The sequence below is a fragment of the Phascolarctos cinereus genome, unplaced genomic scaffold, assembly GCF_003287225.1.
Source record: "Phascolarctos cinereus isolate Bilbo 61053 unplaced genomic scaffold, phaCin_HiC Scaffold_9;HRSCAF=440, whole genome shotgun sequence".
Classification (NCBI taxonomy): domain Eukaryota; kingdom Metazoa; phylum Chordata; class Mammalia; order Diprotodontia; family Phascolarctidae; genus Phascolarctos; species Phascolarctos cinereus.
The window spans coordinates 212,738,935-212,759,677 of record NW_027556402.1 but is presented as its reverse complement, the minus strand read 5'-3'; the positions used below and the strand labels follow the sequence as shown (position 1 = coordinate 212,759,677).

Here is a 20,743-nt window from a genome sequence, read left to right as displayed (position 1 = left end):
TCAGGACTGCGGTTTCTCCCTTTTATAATCCTCGTTTGCTTCAGTGTGCCTTTTTCCGAGATTTCTTTTTGGAGGGATCGTTTTAACCCAGTTTTATCTACATAAAAAATGTGTCTGCGCGCGCGTGCGTTCAGGCACAAGAGATGGGCGAGGAACAGGTGATTTTTAAGGTGCTTCCCTTTGCTTGAGATTCTGAGATTCCCCGAAAGCTGCTTTGCCCTAGCCAGGCCAGTCCCCCCTTCACCCCACAACTCTCGAGCCAGTGATGGTGCTATGGTCGAGTGGACAGCAGTTAGTGATGGAGCCAGCAGTGTTGATGCGCTCGGGAGAGGATAGGCCTAGAGGAGGTATGCTCTAGTGCAGGAGTTTGCGGCGCTGGAAGGAAGTGGGGCAGAGGAAAGAGCACTGGCTCTGGAGTCAGTGGACCTGGGTTCAAATCCTGCCTCTCTGAGCCTCAGCTTCCTCATCTGTAAAATGAGAGCCTCCTCTAGAGCCGTGCTCCTATTGGCCTTGGCTGCCGCAGTCCCTCTCACACATTAGGCACTTTAACAAATGCTCCTTGAACTGAATTCGTTTAGAAGGGAGACGATGCCTAGCACACAGTAGGCGCTTTAATGAATGTTTGTTGACCTGAATTTGCTTAGGAGAGAACAAGGTCTCTGGGTACGAGAAGGGGCTTCTGGGGGCAGGGCAACCACTTTTTCTGGGACGAGTCTTTGCCCCGGGACAAGTGCCCGAGGGAGCGGAGGCGGCCCAGCCACGTGCGCTCAGGAGGCCAGGCAGCTAGCCGGGAGCCCGCCAGGTGTGTAGGTCAGAGTCGGGCGCATGGGGGCGGGGAGAGGGACGGTCAGGAGGCCCCGCCCCCTTGGCCGGGCTGGGAGCGAGGCTGCGGGGGTGGGGGGGTAGGGGGCGGGGCCGCCCTGTCCCCGGGTGAAAATGAGGCCGGGCCCGGGGGGCGGGGCAGCTTCGGGCAGGCGGGCGCGAGCCGAGGCTGTCAGAGTGTCAGACGGACGGCTGGCGGGCGCGAGTCGGGCAGCGCGCTTCCCCTCACGCGCACTCGCGCCCCCTCCTGCGGCGGCGGCCGCTCGGCTCCGGACAGTCCTGCGCTGCGCTGCGCTCCCGCCGCCTCCGTGTCCGCGATGGGGGGCCGGGGCCGCGACTGCTCCGGGCCGGCCGGGGCGCCGCCGCTGCTCCTGCTGCTCCCCCTGCTCCTGGTGTCGGGGCTGTCGCTGTCCCCGCCGCCGCCCGAGGGTGAGCGTCGGGAGGCTAAGGAGCGGGGCGGGACGCGGGGCGAGCCCAGCGGGGGGCCCGGGGCCCGGGGGCGGCGCGCGGCGGGGCTGCTGACAGCTCCCTGCAGCCGGCCGGTGCCTGCCCTCCTCGCCTCCACTCCTCTAGTCTCTCTCGCTTTCCCCTTCCCCCTTTTCTCTCCTCTCCCTTCACTCCCTTTTCCTCCCCCTTCTCTCTTCCCCCTTTGCCCCTCTTTCCTTCCCTTTTGCTCCTCTTTCTTCCTCCCCTTTCCTCCCTCTTTTCGACTCCTGCACCCCTTTCTTCCTTCCCCTGCCCCCTCCTTCCTCCACCTTCGCCCCTCTCTTCCTTTTACCCTTCGCTCTCCCCTCCCCATTCACCCCTCTTTCTTTCTCCCCTTTCACCCTCCACCTTTCCCCCTCTCCCCTCCCTCCTTCCCTTCCTCTCTTCCCCTTTCCTCCCTTTCCTTTTCCCCCCTTCTCCCCCCTTCCCTCACTCCCTCCTCTCTTCTTGCTTTCCCTTCCTCCACATTCTAGACCCAGGACCCCTTCCCACAGACACCGCTGTGTCCCCCTCGCCTCCCTCTCTCTTTAGGCCGTGGGGTTCACTAGTGCTTTTACTTGCTGGGGGACCAGCTGCCTGGGGAGGAGGGAATGCCCTGAAGTGACCTTTTTCAAGAATAAGCCTGAATTTTCAGCAGCTGGAGTTAAGTGCTTTTGATGAGCTCGGGCTAACTCAACTTCAATTATTTCCCAAACTTGATTTTAAAAAAAATCAGGAAGATTAACTTCCACCAAATATTTCTACCAATCATAAGCACGTATGGTATGCCAGGGTATGCCAGGCACACCTTAATATCTCAGAAATGGATATCTTGTCTTCTTTTAAAGTTTAGCTGCTAATTTCTAAAATTGCAGTTAAATTTTAGTTTCTCTAGTTTGATAAATATATAGCTCCTTTTTCAAGAATAATATCTTTTAGTTCAATAAAGCCTATGCTGCTTTTGTGATTGGTAAAGTGGGCAGCGACAGATTGGGTGGACATTTGGTTGGAAGAAAAGAGGTTAACCTGTCTAGTCTCCTTCTGTTGAAAGAAGGTGGCAGCACACTTAAGGAAAATGCTGAGCTACTTGGTGAACTTCTCTTCTTTGCAGATGTGGATGAGTGTGCCAGAGGAATTGATGACTGCCACACAGATGCCATCTGTCAGAACACACCCAAGTCCTATGAGTGTTCCTGCAAGCCAGGCTACCAAGGAGAGGGCAAGCATTGTGAAGGTAAACTCAGGATCTGAAGTGCTAAGGGCGCATCAGGGACATGGTTGCCTTCACCTTGCCTGATTTCTTCATGGGCAAAGCTTCTCGAAGAGAGTTCTCCATTTCCACAATTCATACATAGGCCATGGGCTCTAAAAGTAGGAACAATTGTAGAGATATTTAGAGTCCAGCTCCTTCATTCTGCAGGAAGGAGACTGAGGACTAGACAGACTGATTTTTCCCAAGATTACACTGCTGATAACTAGCAGAGAAAGAATTAGAACCCATGTTCCTTGACTCTAAGTCCAATAGTCTTTCTGTCTCACCCCAGTGTTCTCGATCACTTTTCTTTTTAAAGCACACCTGATCCTAGCAGGCCCCACCTCTCTGCAAGAAGGAAGAGGTATTTTTCATATTTTTTCTCTGGAACTGTCATTAGTTTTCTAGTTACTCAGAGTTCAACTTCCTTTCTTTTATTTTCATTTATTTATTTTTTTGAGGCAGTCGGGGTTAAATGACTTGCCTAGGGTCACACAGCTAATAAGTGTCTGAGTTCAGATTTGATTGTGGTCCTCCTGACTCCAGAGCTGGTGCTCTATCCACTGTGCCATCTTGTTGCCCCTAGTGGTCTTTTAATTTACATTATTATAGTTATTGTTTATGTATTCTCTTTGTCCTGCTTATTTTCCATCTGCATCAGTTCATGCATATCTTTCCATGCCTCTCTGAATTCCTCTTGTCATTTCTAACCACATAATAATATCTCATTACATTCATATAGTTTTCTCAGCCATCTCACCATCAATGGGTACCCCCTTTGCCTCAAGTTCTTTGCCACCGGAAAGAGTATATATTGTACCACATGTTTTTGTCATTGACTTCCTTGGGATATATTCTTAGTACGCTAGTGGGATTGCTGAGTCAGAGGGTATGGGCAAGTTAGTAATTATTCTTGCATAATTCCAAAGTGAAATCTAGAACTGCTGGACCACTTTACAATTCCACCAGCAGTCTATCAATGAGTCTGTCTTCCAAGAACTTCTCCAACATTGCCTATTTCCATCTTTTGTCGTGGTGTTAGATAAAACCTCAGAGTGGCTTTCATTTTAATTCTTCTTACTATCAGTGATTTGGAGCACATTTTTGTATATGGTTTTCAATTCTTTAAAAGAATTGTTTATGTCTTTTTTTTTTGAACTGCTTATTTTTGGGGGAATGACTTATGGTGTTATATAGTTCCTATATATTTTGGGTATCAGACTTTAATTGGTAATATTTGACATTAATATTTTTCTTGCTCTACTGTTGCTATTCTAATTCTGTCTTTGATATTATTCATTCAAAAACTTAAATTTTATGTAGTAAAAATTGTTTACCTTTTATGATCTTTTATCCCTTTTTTTGTTATTAAGAATTCTATCTTGAGCCATAGTTGTAAAAGGTATTTCATTCTCTTCTGATTTTTTTTATGGTTTGATATTTTATTATCAGTATCCATTTTCAACTTTTTGTGATATATAGTTTAAGATGTCGGCTTAAAACTAAATTCTGCCAAATTGCTCTCCAGTCTTTCCAGGAGTTCTTGTAAAAAAAAAAAGTTCTTCCCCCAGTAATTTATGCCCTCAGTTTTATCAGGCATGAGGTTGCTGTTCTCAATTGCTTCTGTTTCTTTTCTTCCCCTAGTCTGTTCCTTTTTTCTGTTTTTTTAACTAGTACCAATTTTTTTTAAAATCATTACTGCTTTATACTATAGTTTGAAGTCTGATAATAATGGATTACCCAATCATGAGCAGATTAGTAATTTCTAAGTCTCCCTTTATTTCTGTTAAAAGTGTTTTAAATGTATATTTATATAAATCTTATGTGTATCTTGGTAGGCTAATGACCATATATTATATATTTTGTAATTATTTTGCATGGTGCCAGCAAAGGGACCCCTATAAATCTCCTTCTGACCCATTGTTTGATCCCCTTAACCATCTGTGGGTTGAGAAGTCTGGAAACTGCCAGTGACCCAGTCACCCCCATTCCTGCTTCTGGCTTGCTGTGGCCCTGGTCTGTCCTGGCACAGCCTGTACTGGACTGTGTTCCTCTCTCACCCTGGTGCAACAGACCTTACCTGCCAACATTCTAAGTTGTTTTGGGCTGGAAAATGTTTCATCCTGTCTTTTATTGGTTCTACTGCTCTAGAATTTGTTTAGCATCATTATTTACAGGTATTTAGAAAGCTTTGGGAGAGAGTCTCTGCTTCCTCTGTTTAGTGACTTTTTTTCTTTTCTTTTTTTATTAATTTATTTAGATTTATCAACAATCATTTCCATATGCTTTTGAGTTTAAAATTTTTCTCCCCCTTCCTCCCCACCACCCTCCCCAAGACAGCGCACAATCTGATATAGGCTATACATAAACATTCCTATTAAACATATTTTCACATTAGTGATGTTATAAGTAAGAATTAGAACCCATAGGAGGAACCACCAGGAAAAGGAAACAAAACTCAACAGAATGCCTCCTTGTTTTTAAAAGTGAATTCATCATGTATGGAATGCTCTCTTTTTTCTTTTTCATTAAGCTCTTCACCTTCTCTGAAACCTGAGTCAAAAAATCTCTCCCAGGAAGCCTTCTGTGATTGATCTTGTGTAACTTTGTTCTTGCATGGCATGACATTTTTCTTCATATAAAAGATAAAAACCAAGTTCTGGCTGAAAGAAAGTTGTGAACTAAGGAAACTCTTCTCTATTTTTCATATTTTTCCCTTTCAATGGTGTTTCTTACAATCTTTTAGTACGTAGTATCCTATTCTTTCAATACTATCAGAACAGGAAAGGATCTACAGATATTGTATATTTAGTATACAGGCATACCTTAGAGATATTGAGGATTTTGTTCCAGACCACTGTAATAAAGCAAATATTGCAATAAAGCAAGTCACATGAATTTTTTGGTTTCCTAGTGCATGTGGAAGTCGTGTTTGCACTGTATTGTAGTCTATTAATTGTGCAATAGTATTATGTCTAAAAAATGTACATAACTTAATTAAAATGCTTTATTGCTAAAAAATGCTAACCATCACCTGATACTTCAGCAAGTAGTAATCTTTTTGCTGCTGGAGAGTCTTGCCTCAAAGTTGATGTCTGCTGACAGATCAGGGTGGTGGTTGCTAAAGGTTGGGGTGACTTTCCCAATTTCTTGAAATAAGACAATGAAGTTTACTGGATCAACTGACTCTCCCTTTCAATGAAAGATTTCTCTGCAGCACTTGATGCTGTTCGATAGCATTTCACCTGCAGTAAAACTTCTTTCAAAATTGGAGTCAATCCTTACATAAACTGATGCAAAATGAAATGAGCAGAACCAGGAGAACATTGTACACAGTAATAACAGTATTGTATGATGATCCACTGTGAATGACTTAGCTATTCTCAGCAATGCAATGATCCAAGATGATTCCAAAGGACTCTTGATGAAAAATGCTATCCGTTTTCAGAGAAAGAACTGATGGAGTCTGAATGCAGATTGATGCTTACTATTTTCCACTTTATTTTTTCATGTTTTTTTTTCTTTTGGTCTGTGTTTTCTTTCACAACATGACTAATATGGAATTGTTTTACATGATTGCGTATATATAATCCATATCAAATTGCCTGCCATCTCAGGGAGGGAGGAGGGGACAGGATGGAATGGATGGAGGGAGAGAATTTGGAACTTCAAGATTAAAAAAAAAAAAAGAATGTCAAAATTGGAGTCAATCCTCTCAAACTCTGATGCTGCTTTGTCAAGTAAGTTTATGTAATATTCTTCAATATTGTGGTGTCTCAGGGAATAGGGAGGCCCAAGGAGAAGGAGACAGACAGGGAATGGCCAGGTCAGCGGAACAGTCAGAACACACACAACATTTATCGATTAAGTTTGCTGTCTTATATGGGCATAGTTCATGGCACCCCAGAACGACTACAATAGTAATGTCAAAGATCACTGATCACAGATCACCATAACACATATACTAATAATGAAAAAGTTTGAAATATTTCAAGAATTACCAAAATGTGTCACAGAGACATATTGTGAGCACGTGCTATTGGAAAAATAGCGCCAGTAGACTTGCTTGACGCAGGGTTGCCACAGACCTTCAGTTTGTAAAAATCAAGTTAAACGAGGTGTGCCTATACCTAGAGTTCAGCAGAAGATTTAATCTTTTTTTTTTTTTTGCCATTTTTGTGGACAAATTGAATTAGATTATCTAATAAATTTAATGAGGCTGAATATAAATTTTTACATTGGGTTAAACAAAATCAACTTTACAGGTATAAAAATGTCTTGAATGTTTAGTGGAATCCAAGCTAGAGATGAGTTAAGAGTGTGAGGCAGCATTGAGAGAAGTTTCTCTGGACTAGAGAGATGACAGTGTAACTCTACAGAGCAAAGGTAAGAATACGCATAGGGAAACACTTAACACTTACTAGCTGTGTGACCCTGGGCAAGTCACTTAACCCTAATTGCCTAAAAATTAAAAAAAAAAAAGAATACGCATAGGGGATTGTGTTCACTTCTGGGTGCTGCATTTTAGGAACGATGTTGATAAATTATAAGTTCAGAGGAAGTTGATTAGAATGCTGAAAAATCTTGAGATCATGCCTATGAAGACTGGCATGGAATGAGGAAGCAGGAATGTTTAGTCTGGAGAAGAGAGGAGCCAGGTAAGACATAATAGCTATCCTTAAGGATTCTAGTGGAATGTAAATTTCTTGAGAGTGAGGCGCGTTGAGTTTTTGTCTGTATTCCCAGAACATGGCACTGTGCCTTACATGTAGTAGGTGTTTAATAAAATGTTTATTGAATTGAATTGAAATTGCCAGTGGAAGACGGATTGGATTCAGAAAGCTGAACTAGGAACAGTGGGCAGGCTGTGCAAAGATGCACATTTTGACTTAATGTGAGTTATCTAAAAAGTAGGATGAGCGGTCTCGGGAGATAGTGGGTCATCCTTTGCTAGAGGTCTTCACACCAAGTCTGGATGATCCCTTAAGTGGAGGGAATTCACATTTCAAGCGTCAGTTAAGTTAAATAGCCTCAGAGGTTCCTTCTAACTCCCAGATTACGGAATTGTTACTCTAGTACCAGGTAGACAGAGCCGTGAGGAGTACGAGGGGCAGGCATAGAGGGGAATTGTACGTTAGATTGAGGATCTTTATCTATATAAATATGTATGTAATTAATACACAGCTTTAGAGGAAACTATCATCATTTTGTTAGTCATTTTTCAGTTGTGTCTAAGTCTTTGTGACCCCATTTGGGATTTTCTTGGTAGAGATACTGGCATGATTTGCCATTTCCTTCTCCGGGTCATTTTACAGATGAGGAAACTGAGGCAAACAGGGTTAAGTGACTTGCCCAGGATCACACAGCTAGTAAGTGTCTGAGGCCAGATTTGAACTCAGGAAGATGAGTCTTCCTGACTCCAGCCTTGGCTCTCTATCCACTTTCGCACCTACCTGCCCACTATCAACATTGGCACTTATATAGATACTGGAAAATTAGCCAAGGCAAGAAAGCTAGAATTTTGGTTTCACCTTGTATTATTAATCCTGGTTAGATCATTTATGAGATGCAGCATGGTGTCAGGAGCTGGCCTCAGAGTCAGGAAGACCTGAGCTCAAGCCTCGCCTCTCACATGTTCTGCCTGTGTGATCCTGAGCAAGTCATTTTAACTTCTCATTCTCTAAGCAGCTCTGTAAGACTATAAGGTGCAAAGGAGTTGCTGACTCCTCATTTGAAAGTTCCTTATATCAATGAAATCACAGGCCCAGCCCCTCGCTCTGCCCCAGGTCATTTATGGGGATTGTCCAACATTTATGCCAGATTACCATGCAGCAGGTAATTGTTACATGTATCATTCACTGTGGATCCAGTTAAATTTCCCTAAGTACTTGTTATTATGGCACTGATTTTTGTTCATGTAAACTCAATGCAGTTCTTTGCTCACAACTGAAAACATCAGAGGGAGCTATCCTTTGTTTATTACACTTGTTCTCCATGCTACAGAAATTCATACTGGTTGATAAACTGCCTTAAAAAGTTTACTTTTGGTAGACATTCTAGCGTTTACAAACATTTTGAGGGGAGGTACCTTGTTTTTGGTTTTGTTTATGTGTAGCACATGCTCAATAAATGTTGATTGAATAATACAAATTTTCTATTAGTTTTCTGAGATTGATATGCTAGAAATTAAATTGACCTTTCCACAATTGACAGCAGACATGTCTATCATTTTAGTTTAAAACAATTATGTTTTAATGGTTGTGTGGCACTATTGTCTTCTATGTGAAGGATCAGTGGGATCTTAAATCCAAAACTGAAACGTTCCTTCTAAAGAAAAAAAGGAGAGAGGGAGAATGTAAGGAGAATATAGTTCAGAGATGTAGCTGTCTTCTCAACAAGTGCATTTCATTTGTAAGTCACTCGGGCCAGGTCTGTGGCATCTTCTCTTTATTGCCAACTTCACTTCTCATGGCTTTCCTAGAAGAAATGATCCAGGTGTGGCTGCTGAAGGCTTTTTCAGAGAAGCCATTTCTTCAAACCATTTGTCCTGAGTGTTGTAGGGAGGATTTCTGTTTGGCTGCAATTTGGACTAGATGATCTCTCAGGTGCCTTTTTAACTTAGGTTGTCCATTAAAATTTCACAGTAGCTGTGTTTGCAAGGTAAGAATAGGATTCTGTTTCTGTACGTTGAAAACCGTGAGAAATTCACATGTACTAGTGTGCCTATTGGCTGAGTTCCTGAAAGAGCAAACACTTCTAAAATAAAAGGATGATATGACACATTCAGGTGATTTGTTTTTCTTTGAAATGTTCAGTACTTGGAACACGGAGTGGGGGATTGCAGTCATTGTATACATTAGTAATCTGCCTTTGGGCTTTACAAAACAGTCAGGAGTCAAATTAGATTTTTAGTAGGACTGCTCTTATTGTCACAGGATCACAGATTTTGGCAATGGAAAGCATTCTGTAGACCATCTTGTCCAGTGTCCTCATTTTATAGATAAAGAAAGTCAGGCCCAGGTAGATTGAGTGACTATTGGTTCTTTGAATGAGGCGACAGTTGTTTATAAGAATCTGAATTCAACATAATTAAAAACACAGGAAAAAATTAGGTACGTTATATGTTCAGGATAGCTTCTCTATGTCATTCTGCTTTATCAGGAGTCATTACATAATGTGGTTTATTTCCGTTGAAACATTAGCTTGAAGTGCTGAGTTTTTGTGGTAACAAAGTAGGTGCTTATTGCCTGGGGAGGTGAATAAATCACAGTATAGGAATATAATGAAATATGATTGTTTTGTAAGAAGTGATGAAGATGAATGCAAGGAAAGATGAGAAATCTTGTGTGAATTGACACAGAGTGAAATGAGCCAAACCAGAAAAGCAATATAAACAATGGCACAATAATGTAAATGTAAATCAAATAGAATGAAGCTGAATGCTATGGAATGATTGATTGTGGCCCTAGAGAGAGAGTGGGAAATGCGCCTCCTCCTTTCCTTGAGTATCGAGGGGCTGCTGGTGTTCTGTTTAATGTTTTGTGTGTTGTCACACGTAACCACTGTCGGTGGTTTGCAAAGGCTTGCTGTGTGTATGGTTGGGGGTGGGAATAGTAGGGACAGAGATATTTCTGGAAATATCTGTGATATATAAGCATAAGGCATTGGTAAAACTTTAAAAGTAGAAAAAAAAGCTGTTGATCTAATCACTTTATAAAAAAGTTCAACAAATGAAGTGTTGGAATAGCCAGTTTGTAAGATGATTCTGGAGAATGCTTATTGTGTGCAGTTTTGTGTCATAACCTGCCTTTATCAAAGATATAGCAGTCATCTTATAGATTTTTACTTTATTCTTCAGACATCGATGAATGCGATAATGAGTTCAACTGAGGCTATGTACATGAATGTTTTAACGTTCCAGGCAATTATCGCTGCATTTGTTATGATGGCTTCATGTTGGCTCATGATGGTCATAATTGTCTTGCTAAGTAGTATAGAACAAAACAATTGCAGTCATTAATTTCCTTAACCCAGTCCTTTATCCCAGTCTAGTGCTTTGGTTGCATTTATACAATAGGCATGAAGAGAAGGCATCTTCAAAATCAGTCCTTGTTTTTTGTCCAAATGGAGAATCTAAGTTTCTAATAATTCATGATATTATTTTTCTCAACAGGGTTATAAGATAATATCGTCATTACTACTGATTGATCTTACAATATACCAGTATTACTCTAAGATCAAATATTAGTTTTTGCTCTCTTAGAAGAGTCATGAATACGTCTGAGTATTCTATTAGAAGTATCATTGCTGATACCCAGTTAATGCCATTCTGGAACTCTCTAAAACCTCTAGAATCCAGTAAACTTCTTCTTCTGAAGGTTCTAAGTGTGCTCTTGGGTTTCAGCCAGGCAGGTTTTATTTTATTTTTTTTTGTGAGAGACAGAACACTTCCATTATTCTTTTTCCTAAAGGATACACAGAACAGAAACATCTGATGGAGTTTTGGATCTGTGGAGCTTGGGATACTGAAGGGTGTTGTTTATGGATTGGTTTCTTAAGATAAGATTTCTCCAGAACTGCTGAAAACAAGCTGTTTGGCTGCAAATGGAATAGTGTGGCTGCTTCAGAATGACTTGGTGTCAGACAGTTGCTGACTCTGCCTTTCTCTGTCCTACAGCAGGCATTGGCAGCTCTCTTTGGCTTTTCCAACCCAATTCCATTTGTAGCCAAGGTCTAGGTTTGGTGTGCAGATGAATGTCAGGAGGAGGCCCTGTGGCACAGAGCTCTAACTTCCAACATTGGTCATGTTATTTATTATCATGCTATTGATCATACTATTCATGTGATTTACATTGTAGAGTATGTGGCAGGGTGAGAAACCGCCAATCCCAGGGATATGAGTGTAGGGAACTTAGGATGCTCTATGTTTGTTTCCCAGTAAACAGAGAGGGAATTATCTCACTGCCTAGATATATTGAGAGAAATTATTTTTGCTGGTAAACTGTGTTGAAATTTGTGACTGAAAAGAAGATGTTGAGGGGCAGGTAGGTGGTGTAGTGGATAGAGCACAAGCCCTGAAGTCAGGAGGACCTGAGTTCAAATCCGGCCTCAGACCAAACACTTGACACCTACTAGCTGTGTGACCCTGGGCAAGTCACTTAACCCCAATTGCCTAAAAATAAAAAAAAAAAAGAAAGGAAGATGTTGGAGTGGGGTAGTGAAGTACAGGTCTTCAGTAGCTTTGTCCCCAGCTCCTTTATTCTAACACAACTCCTTATAAATGTTGTAGTCTTAATAATACAAAGCACTTTCATTAAAACAACCCTCTGAAGTAGGTAGGCAGGGCAAGTATCTAAAAATTGACTTGAATTGACTGAAGTAGGTAGGCAGGGCAAATATTATCTCCATTACACATAAGAAAATTGAGAGAAATAAGTTGACTTTGCCAACAGTTACACAGCCAGTGGACAGTGGAGCTGAGACTTACAAACCAGGTTTTCTCTCTCCACATGCTCTTTTCACTGCTTCCATGATGCTGCCTCTGCAGCACTTCTTGGTGCAGGCCAGGAGAGAGATTCCTAGCTACTTCTCCTAGGTCTTTAGTCCAGTTAGAATGGTACAGTTCAGGACTATTGATGCCAAACTAAGGAATTACGTACACTGATGAATTTGGTGAGTAAAGAAAACCCAAGAACAAAAATAAATTTTGTGGCCTGCACATATATTTAAAACTTGGGTAATTGAAATCTTATATGTGCCTGATTTAATTTGTCGATTAAATTTACAGCAGTTCTTTTCATTTTCAGGAAGGATACTTTGTTCCTATTTGATTCGACAGCAACTGAGATTTCTATTTTTGCCTTGACAGTAGATCAACTGTACATTGCATACATGCCAGACCATACTTTGCATATAATAGGCATTTAATAAATGTTTGTTGAATTGTGTTGATGAATTAATAACTTGAGTGGTAAAAGGTGGCCCAAATTATAGGAGAGAAGAGCTCTGCAGGGCAAAGGTTGATACTCCCAAATCTTCATTTCCAGCCAAGCTTCCATCCTACATTTCCAGCTTTGCTAACTATTTCTACCTTGATGCTCCACTAACACCTCCAACTCAGCATAGCCCAAATAAACTTATTATTTCCCCCTCAAATCTGTTCTTCCTCTTGACTTCTTTGTTCCATTAATAGCAGCTTTCCATTATCATTGGCTCTTTCCTATACTTTGTCCGCTATATCCAAATAGCGGACATTTTTTTTTATGTGGCCTCTTCAATATTTCATATCAGTTCCCTCCTTTTCATTACTACCCCCACTACCTTAGCTCAGGCTTTTATCACCTCTCACCTAAATTACCATAGGTCCTTTTAGCTGGTCTCTGTTGCCTTCAATCCTGTTATCCTTCCAGAGGCCATCTCCAGTGGGCCTGATCCATATCTGGCCACTGGACCCAGCTGGCTTTGGAGGAGAAAGTGAGGTTGGTGACTTTGCATGCCCTCCCTCCCTTAAATCCATTTCACTTGCATGTCATGCCATCACCTTCCTGATGTCACGGTCCTCTTTGAGAATGAAGGACAAACAAAAGCTACTCTTCCACCTGTGCTCTGTGTTTCAAGAGTGATCTTTCTTTTCTTTTCTTTTTAGGCAATTGGGGTTAAGTGACTTGCCCAGGGTCACACAGCTAGTAAGTATCAAGTGTTTGGTCTGAGGCTGGATTTGAACTCAGGTCCTCCAGACTTCAGGGCTGGTGCTCTATCCACTGTGCCACCTAGCTGCCCCCAAGAGTTATCTTTCTAAAGCACAGCTGTGATCATGTCTGTGCACTGAAAGTTTTAGATGTGGAGATCTTCACTGGTTGTGGATTGGAGTCTAAACTCGAAGAATATTTGAGGCCTTCTGCGCTCTGTGGCCTAGTATTCCCCTTTGTGTTCTCTACACAACAACTAAACTGTGTTCCTCCCCTGCTCTCAACACATCTCCGTGCCCTTGCTCAGAGCAGGCCCTTTCTGGAACGTCTTGTCCCTCTAGCTTTGCCTGTAGAAATCCTTTCCATCTGAGCTCAGATGTCACCCCTTCCCCCTCACTCAGTTTTCCCTGTTTCCCTCCCCCGTCCACACACACTCATGCATGCAATATCTCCCTCCTCCCAACTCCCACGGCACTCTGTATTCCTTTTATGACACCACATTTTACATTACGGTGATGTGCACACATGTCTCATCTTCCTTATTAGACTATACACTATTTGAGAGAAAGGACTATGTGCTTTTCATAGGATCATAGATTGGAGCTGGAAAAAAAAACAGAAATTATTTACTTCAACTCCCCCTATTTTATGGGTGAGGAAACTGAGGCACAGAGAGGTGCCCAAGTTTTCCCAGGTAGTACATAGGAGAGAACTGGGCTTTGAATACAGGAACTCTGACTTCAGACCTAGCCCTATGTCTACTCTACCACACTACCTTAACTTTTGTACCCCATTATAGTGTCTAAAGTAAGGCCTTGTACATGATAGAACTTCAATACCCACTGGAAAAGATAAATAATTGAATGAATGAATGAATGAAATGAATGAATGAGCCAGGCCTCATAGTTAAAAAACAAAACCAAACCAAAAAGCTAGGCTGGATATTTGGTGATGTTGGTTAATAAATGTTTATTGACAAGTTAATCATGAGCCATGGGTTCTTTCCTTTTGGTTCCATTTCTAACTTCAAAATAAGAGAGTACTTTCATCTTGAATTCTCAGTTTCTCTATCTGGAAGTAATAAATCTAAGTTGTCTCTACTTCACAGCAATGTGAGGAATGAACATGAGTGAGCCTGTGTTTAAAGATACTTAAAAGAGCAAGATTTGAATAAAGCAGAAGGACTAGAAGAACAGAACTTCTCATTTTTTCCATCAATCACGTCTAAGAAAGAATGAAATGTTATAGGAGTCTAGAACTCGAAGCTAGAGATTCTCCTGTAGTAGCTAGTATTCTTAGTTCTGCAGATTGTGTTTCCACATTGTGTTGAGTTCTATAGGTACTAAAACACCTCTTCTGGGGCTAAACCCTTGTTGGGCTAGGATTCAAATACAGCTTAGGACTTGTGCAACATTCAGGGTGTGCCAAGAAATGCTTGTGATTTCTGCCAGCCATAATCCAGATGTCTAACGTAAGTGTGTGTATGTATACACATACATACAAACTCATTTTTTCGGGTACCTGTCTATCCTAGTCCCAATTATACTTTCATCAACCTCTTTCCTGAAATAAATGATAAACATGTAGAGAGAGCATCTTTTCAGTATCAAACTGCAAAAATATAATTTACATATGTATATTTAAAATGAATTGGATATTTTGAACTCAGAATAAAAACTATTCTTGCTAATTCTAGGTCTACAGATTGGAATACCAGCGTAAGGTGTGTTCTAAGAAAGGCTCATCCCCTGGAATTTGCTTCAGTCTTTGGTTTAAAGTAGGCCAGGTTTCTTAGCCTTTAGGGGATGGCACAGGTCCCATCTGTTTAGTCCAGTATCTGCCTGGTGGTATAGGAGGACAGGTGAGTGTAAGATTTCAAGTTTGAATCCTAGATAACAGACATTTAAATGTGAATTTCTTATAATAAATATGCCTAGAGAGGCTAATGATAGCGAAATAAAAAGTAGACTGAAAAAAAGTAAATGCTTTTGAATCACCATCCTCTGTTTTCATTCCAATCAACATAAAAGTTTGTTAAATCTTTGGTCATTACATATTAGTTGTGTATGGGTAGCACTGGTTTATTTTTTAACTGTCAAAGTAATTTCTGGTATATTGGTGGATCTGTATTTTTGTTGGCTGGAGCTCTTAATACAGGATTGTATAGTGGATTACTAGAGTTCCTGTAATGAGATCCTGAGCAGGAGTTTAATCCTTTTTGGTTTGTAGTTATGCCTAACCTGTCTGGGCTGGGCCAGAGATTTCTGGGGAGACAAAGCCGGTATAAACCCACTCCTTCCTCTTTCAGATGTGGATGAGTGCCTGTTCAGCAACGGAGGCTGCCAGCACACGTGTGTCAACACCGTGGGGAGCTACGAGTGTCAGTGTAAGGAGGGGCTTTTCCTGAGTGACAACCAGCATACGTGCATTCACCGTGCAGAAGGTACAGAAGGAACTTTTTTTGTGTGTTACCAAGGCTTTGTCACAATCAGTTAACAAGTATTTATTAGATACCTACTATGCAGACAACTGGAAACCTAACAGATAAAAAGAATGTGAAAGTCACAGTGTGGCGGAGTGAGAGAGCGAGTCAGTGGTCCATTTCTACTCTTTGATCTCATCTGTAATACAGGAATTATGTTTCACCAACTACCTCATGATAAAAGTGCTTTGTAAGCTGTAAAGTGCTGTAGAAATGTCACTCATTTGTCCTGGCTTTGTCATCTAGCTTCTGAGCCTGAAGTTCTTCCTTTGCAAATGAGGGAGTTGGACTGGCCCGTGATTCACATTTTCGAAAATTGTAAGTTCCGACATCAGGTGATATATTAGGAGTAATGTCCTACTTGAGACACTAAACCTGGGTTGGGGAGCCTGCGGCCTCGAGGCCACATGTGGCCCCTTAGGTCTTCAAGTGCAGTGCTTGGACTGAATCCAAAATTCACAGAACTGTCAAAGGGCCCCACTTGAAGAGCTAGAGGGCCACATGTGGCCTCAGTTCCCCACCCTGGCACTGAGCCTTTCAAACATGGTTACCGGTGAATGAATCAGGATCAGGCCACTCTTCTGCTTCAAGGCAGGGCTTCATCAAACACACAGATGTGTTTCAAAATACTAGTATAAAGGGAAAATTTTTATTCATTCAAGGGTTACATCACAAAGGTTGTTTTCTCCACTTGCTTCATCATTATTAAATTAAGAAAACATGTATAACCTGCTTTGTAAATATAAAGCACTATATAAATGTAAGCTGCTGTTAAGCTGTTTATTTTTAAGGAAAACTACCAAATATCTTGTGCGTTAGATATTGTTGATACCCTTTGACTGTGTGCTACCTATTAATTTCCAGTGAGTAGCATTTTTTTTTTCTCCATTAAGTAGCTGATTTTCTTCTGGGAAGATACATTCTTAACTGTCTAAGAAAGTTGTGAGTATTTCACGTGTCCAGAGTGGTACATTCAGAATGTAGGTACCACTAAAGTACCGATTTGAACAATTTCTTCTGCAGTCACCAAACACACAGAGAAAATGCTCAGGTGGAAATCAGGCAGTTCATTTTCATGCTTTGTAAGCACTCTTAGTGGGTACATTGTATCGCTATGTTTAATACAGGAGAAGTCACAAAACACTGGAGCTAATCAGGATAATTTCTGAATGTGGGCGATGCACTGGTTCTTGATTGACAGCGGAATAGTAGATGTTGGCTTTCAAGTTGGGTGCTTTGGACTCTTTTGTATGTTCCACAGGATTTGGGGCATCTTTGTCTCATGAGACTTATGTAGAGTTCTCACTGTGGGAAAGGAATCAAGAAACCAGTAGAGCAGAATAATCTGAAAAGCAGAGCATCCATTCTTTTGTTGTTTAAAGCTCTCTTACCAGAAGGAAGAATACTGTAGTCTGACACTTGGATGTCTAGGCTATAACATGGAAAGTCATTGATTAATTATTCCCAGCCAAGCACCTGGCAGCATATAGTGTAATTTCACCCTTAGGTAACTATGTGTTTTTCATTCAGCCATTTTAGATAAACTGATTGCAACCATCACTTCCAATAAAGTGACTGAAGACTTTCAAACTGATAACGCTCCCTTATCCTCAAACTGAAATGGCCAGTGAAAACTGACCACAGCCACAGCCTCCTCAAAACAAGAGGGAGAGTAAATGTGAATCTTTTCTCCAAGTTTCCAAAATTATATAGTTCAGACATTCTTGAATCCTCTGAAGCACATTTAAAACAAAAATCTTTTTTCTTTCTTTCTGAGATAGCAATATAAATTCAAGAATTTGAGTTGTGGCCTGGAAACTCTCATCGTGATTTGTTATTGTTTTCAAGCTGATTGCTTGGAAAATTCATATCAACATAAGTCAACAAATTATATTTTCTAAATTCTTAAAAAGAACAATAGGTAAAAGTGCCAGCTTAAGGGGAGGATTTTTTAAAAAATTGGTTTACATGTTAAATGCTTAAAATTGTTATTTAAGTTCTAAAACCCATAACTGACAGTTAAAATAATATCTAAAGGAAAGCAATAATTAGTATCTTTTAATGAATTTAAATATATTTTATTTGCAAATATTTTATAAAAAGTAACTGTCAAACATAATGATCACATTTTGGACACAGATTTTGACTTTTATTTAATATTCCTCACTTTGGAGGCAACATTTAGTTGCTTAGGAAGGTTCCAGGCCATTGGTATTTACTTTTGTTTTTTTGAGACTTTGAAATGTCAATTCCCTGGAAAATTGGCTCTCTATTTTCACTTGTTGGAGAGGCTAAAGAGATTACATCTGAAAAGGATGTATAACCTGTACCCTGTCTTCATCCCTATTCCTGGGTGCTTTGGCAGTCAAGATAAACATAATCTCCCAAGCTGAGATATGGCATAATGGAGAGAGTACTGGCCTGGGAGTCAGGAAATCTGTTTTGTGGTCTCATCTCTATAATAGTAAGAATAATAATGGATGACATTTATATAACATTTTAGGTCTTTTAAAACCTTTTATGTTACCTTATTTGGGCCTTATATCAACCCTGTGAGGTGGGTCCTATAGACATTATTATCTCTTTTTTACAAGTGAGGAAACTGAGGCTCAGAGAGTGACTTTTATGGTCATAAAGCAAATTGGCAGAGTGACTATAGGGGCAAGTGATTTCTCTTTGGACCTTGGGTTTCTTCTATGTAAAATGAAAGTGTTGGACTAAATATGCTGCAAGATTTCTTTCAGCTTTAATGGTCAGAAACCATAATTCTAAGGTTAATTAGGCCATTGCACCCAATTGTTTTGGCCACTCTGAAAATATTTTCTATCATAATAATAATAACCAACATAAAGCATTTGAAGGTTGATAAAACACTATACATACATCCTCTTACCCAAAACTAAAAGAGCCCTGTAAAGTAGAGGCCACTACATTCACTGTTTTGCACATGAGGATAATTGAAGTCCTTAGAGATTCGGTCACTAGCCAATTGTCACATACCTGGAACCATCATCAGAGTTGGATATTCACACCCAGGTCTCCCTTGACTCCCAAGTCCAGCTCCCTTTTCTCCTATAACAAGCTGCAACTCCTTAACATGTTATAGCTATCTCTTCTTAGTGGTTGGACTGCCTTTTTGTGGAATAAGGAGAGATCACTGATGCTTCTGAGTTGCTACAGAGAATAATCCAGGCAGGAAGGGCACCAGCCTTCACAGCTGAACCCTAGATTAGTTGTTACTTGAGGTCCTTCTTTGCTTTCTCTCCAGCACCTCAGAGCTACTAAGGTATGGCCCCTTTGGTCTCCCTGCCACCATCATCTTTAGAGATGAAGAAAGAAGACCTTCAGGTGGGGCTGAGTCTGGGGCTGAGTTCTAATGTCCTTTCTGCCTGGAGTCCTCTCTCTACAAGCCCTTCTTTCATTTTATATGCGTACACTTGCCCATTTCATGTCACATTTTGATCTGGTTTCTATATATGATTTGTGAATTCCATATTGGGACCTCTGTAAATAAGAAGAAATTTACTTTTACTAGTGAAATAATACCAAAGCTTCAGAGATGTTATAACTACACCCCCCCCCCCAATTTCCATTGTTGATTGACAATCTAAATATTATCCACAGTTCAATCTCAAGTGACAGGCAAGTTAACTATACACTTCCTGTGTTGCTGAGAATTGTCATTATTATTCAATTCAGCAAGCATTTTTAACTACTCCCACCACAAATGCTATTGCTGGCATGTTCAGTTTACCCATTTATGTCCTTGGTTTCTATAAATACAAATAAATATATTGTGTTGGTTAGCTTGTCTTATGAGCATGGTGATCAGAATGAATAGGTGCTAAAGCAGCAGTCACCACCAGCGTGAATGGGCCATTTTTGCACAGGCAAGTGATCAAAACGGTTTGCCAAGTGGCTGAAAATGCCACTCCAAGAAACTCCATTAGCCAGAGCAATAAGAGAGCTTTACCCTAATCCCAGGCAAATTGCCTTCCTTCTTAATTGGCAGCAGCTGTTGGCAGAGGTGAGCTGAATTGAGACCAGCACCCAGCAGAGTGAGGGAGGGCAAGGGTGTGATGCTGGCTTATAGCTGGCAGGTACAATCAACATAGTTTTAGGAGAGGCATAAAGAGCTGTGGGAAGGATTACCTTTACATTGTACATCTTACTAACTTCTGTCATCCTGTTACACATGGAAGTGGTTTATGAGATTTGGGTAGCAGAAGTCTAGATTTCATTATGGACTATTAAGCAAAGGGAAAGGGAAATAGTACATAATAAATAGTTTTGAATTTTTTTAGTGAAGATTTTTGATCCCTGCAGTAATGGGTCCCTTTTACAATCGTGTATAAAACTGTGAAACTTGTAATGTCAGGAGCCTCTTGTTAGTTCACTCATGGTTAGTGACATGTACAGTGGTAAGATCAAAAATAGGGCAGGCACTGTTGCTTTTTTATCTTTTTAGTTCCAGGGCCTGGTACAGAGGCTGTATAGATAGATTTTTAATCAATACATTTCAGTGTTGGTAGAGAAAATCACCAGATATTGGGATCAGGAGATGGGGAGGGAAAAAGAGGTGTGGGATTCTAATGCCAAGTTTTAGAGTGTATGTGGCATAAATAGATTAATGGATCACATTTTGTTCTTGTGCAATCACTTCATGGGATTCCTATTGGCATTTTAAGTGGGTTGATTTGTGGTTAATTAGGTGGCAGAAGTGGCATTAGAAATGTCCCTGATGAGTGATTAGAGTATGATAGATTCATTTGAATATATTGTCTTCTATTGATGTCACACAATTTTCTCAGTCATCCAGGCTCATATTTTAAAAATTATTTTCCCCTCTCCTTTGCTAACTACATCATCAGCTGCCCTAATTTTATTGACTGAATTTCCATAATGTCTCTCACATCATTTTCCTCCTCTTCGCTCACTCTGCTATGCCCCCAGTTCAGGCCTTCATCATCGCTAGCCTGAATTATTGGCCTTCAAACTGGTCACCCTCCTTCCAGTTTCCTTCACGCAGCTGCC

At 40.8% G+C, this 20,743-nt stretch overlaps 1 protein-coding gene across 3 annotated transcripts in view; it reads left to right on the top strand.

The window, feature by feature from the left end:
* Positions 1–997: 997 nt before the first annotated feature.
* The window catches only part of SCUBE2 (signal peptide, CUB domain and EGF like domain containing 2), an 88,035-nt gene continuing 68,289 nt past the window's right edge, over positions 998–20,743 (top strand). For 2 of the 3 annotated variants that reach the window (XM_021002002.2, XM_021001999.2), the window contains exons 1-3: positions 999–1,251; positions 2,399–2,521; positions 15,536–15,670. In XM_021002002.2, the coding sequence (XP_020857661.1) occupies positions 1,140–1,251; positions 2,399–2,521; positions 15,536–15,670 (370 nt within the window). In that variant the 5' untranslated portion in view covers positions 999–1,139. Of the gene's footprint in view, positions 1,252–2,398; positions 2,522–15,535; positions 15,671–20,743 lie in introns of all 3 variants that reach the window. The other variant, XM_021002000.2, reaches the window with a different exon arrangement.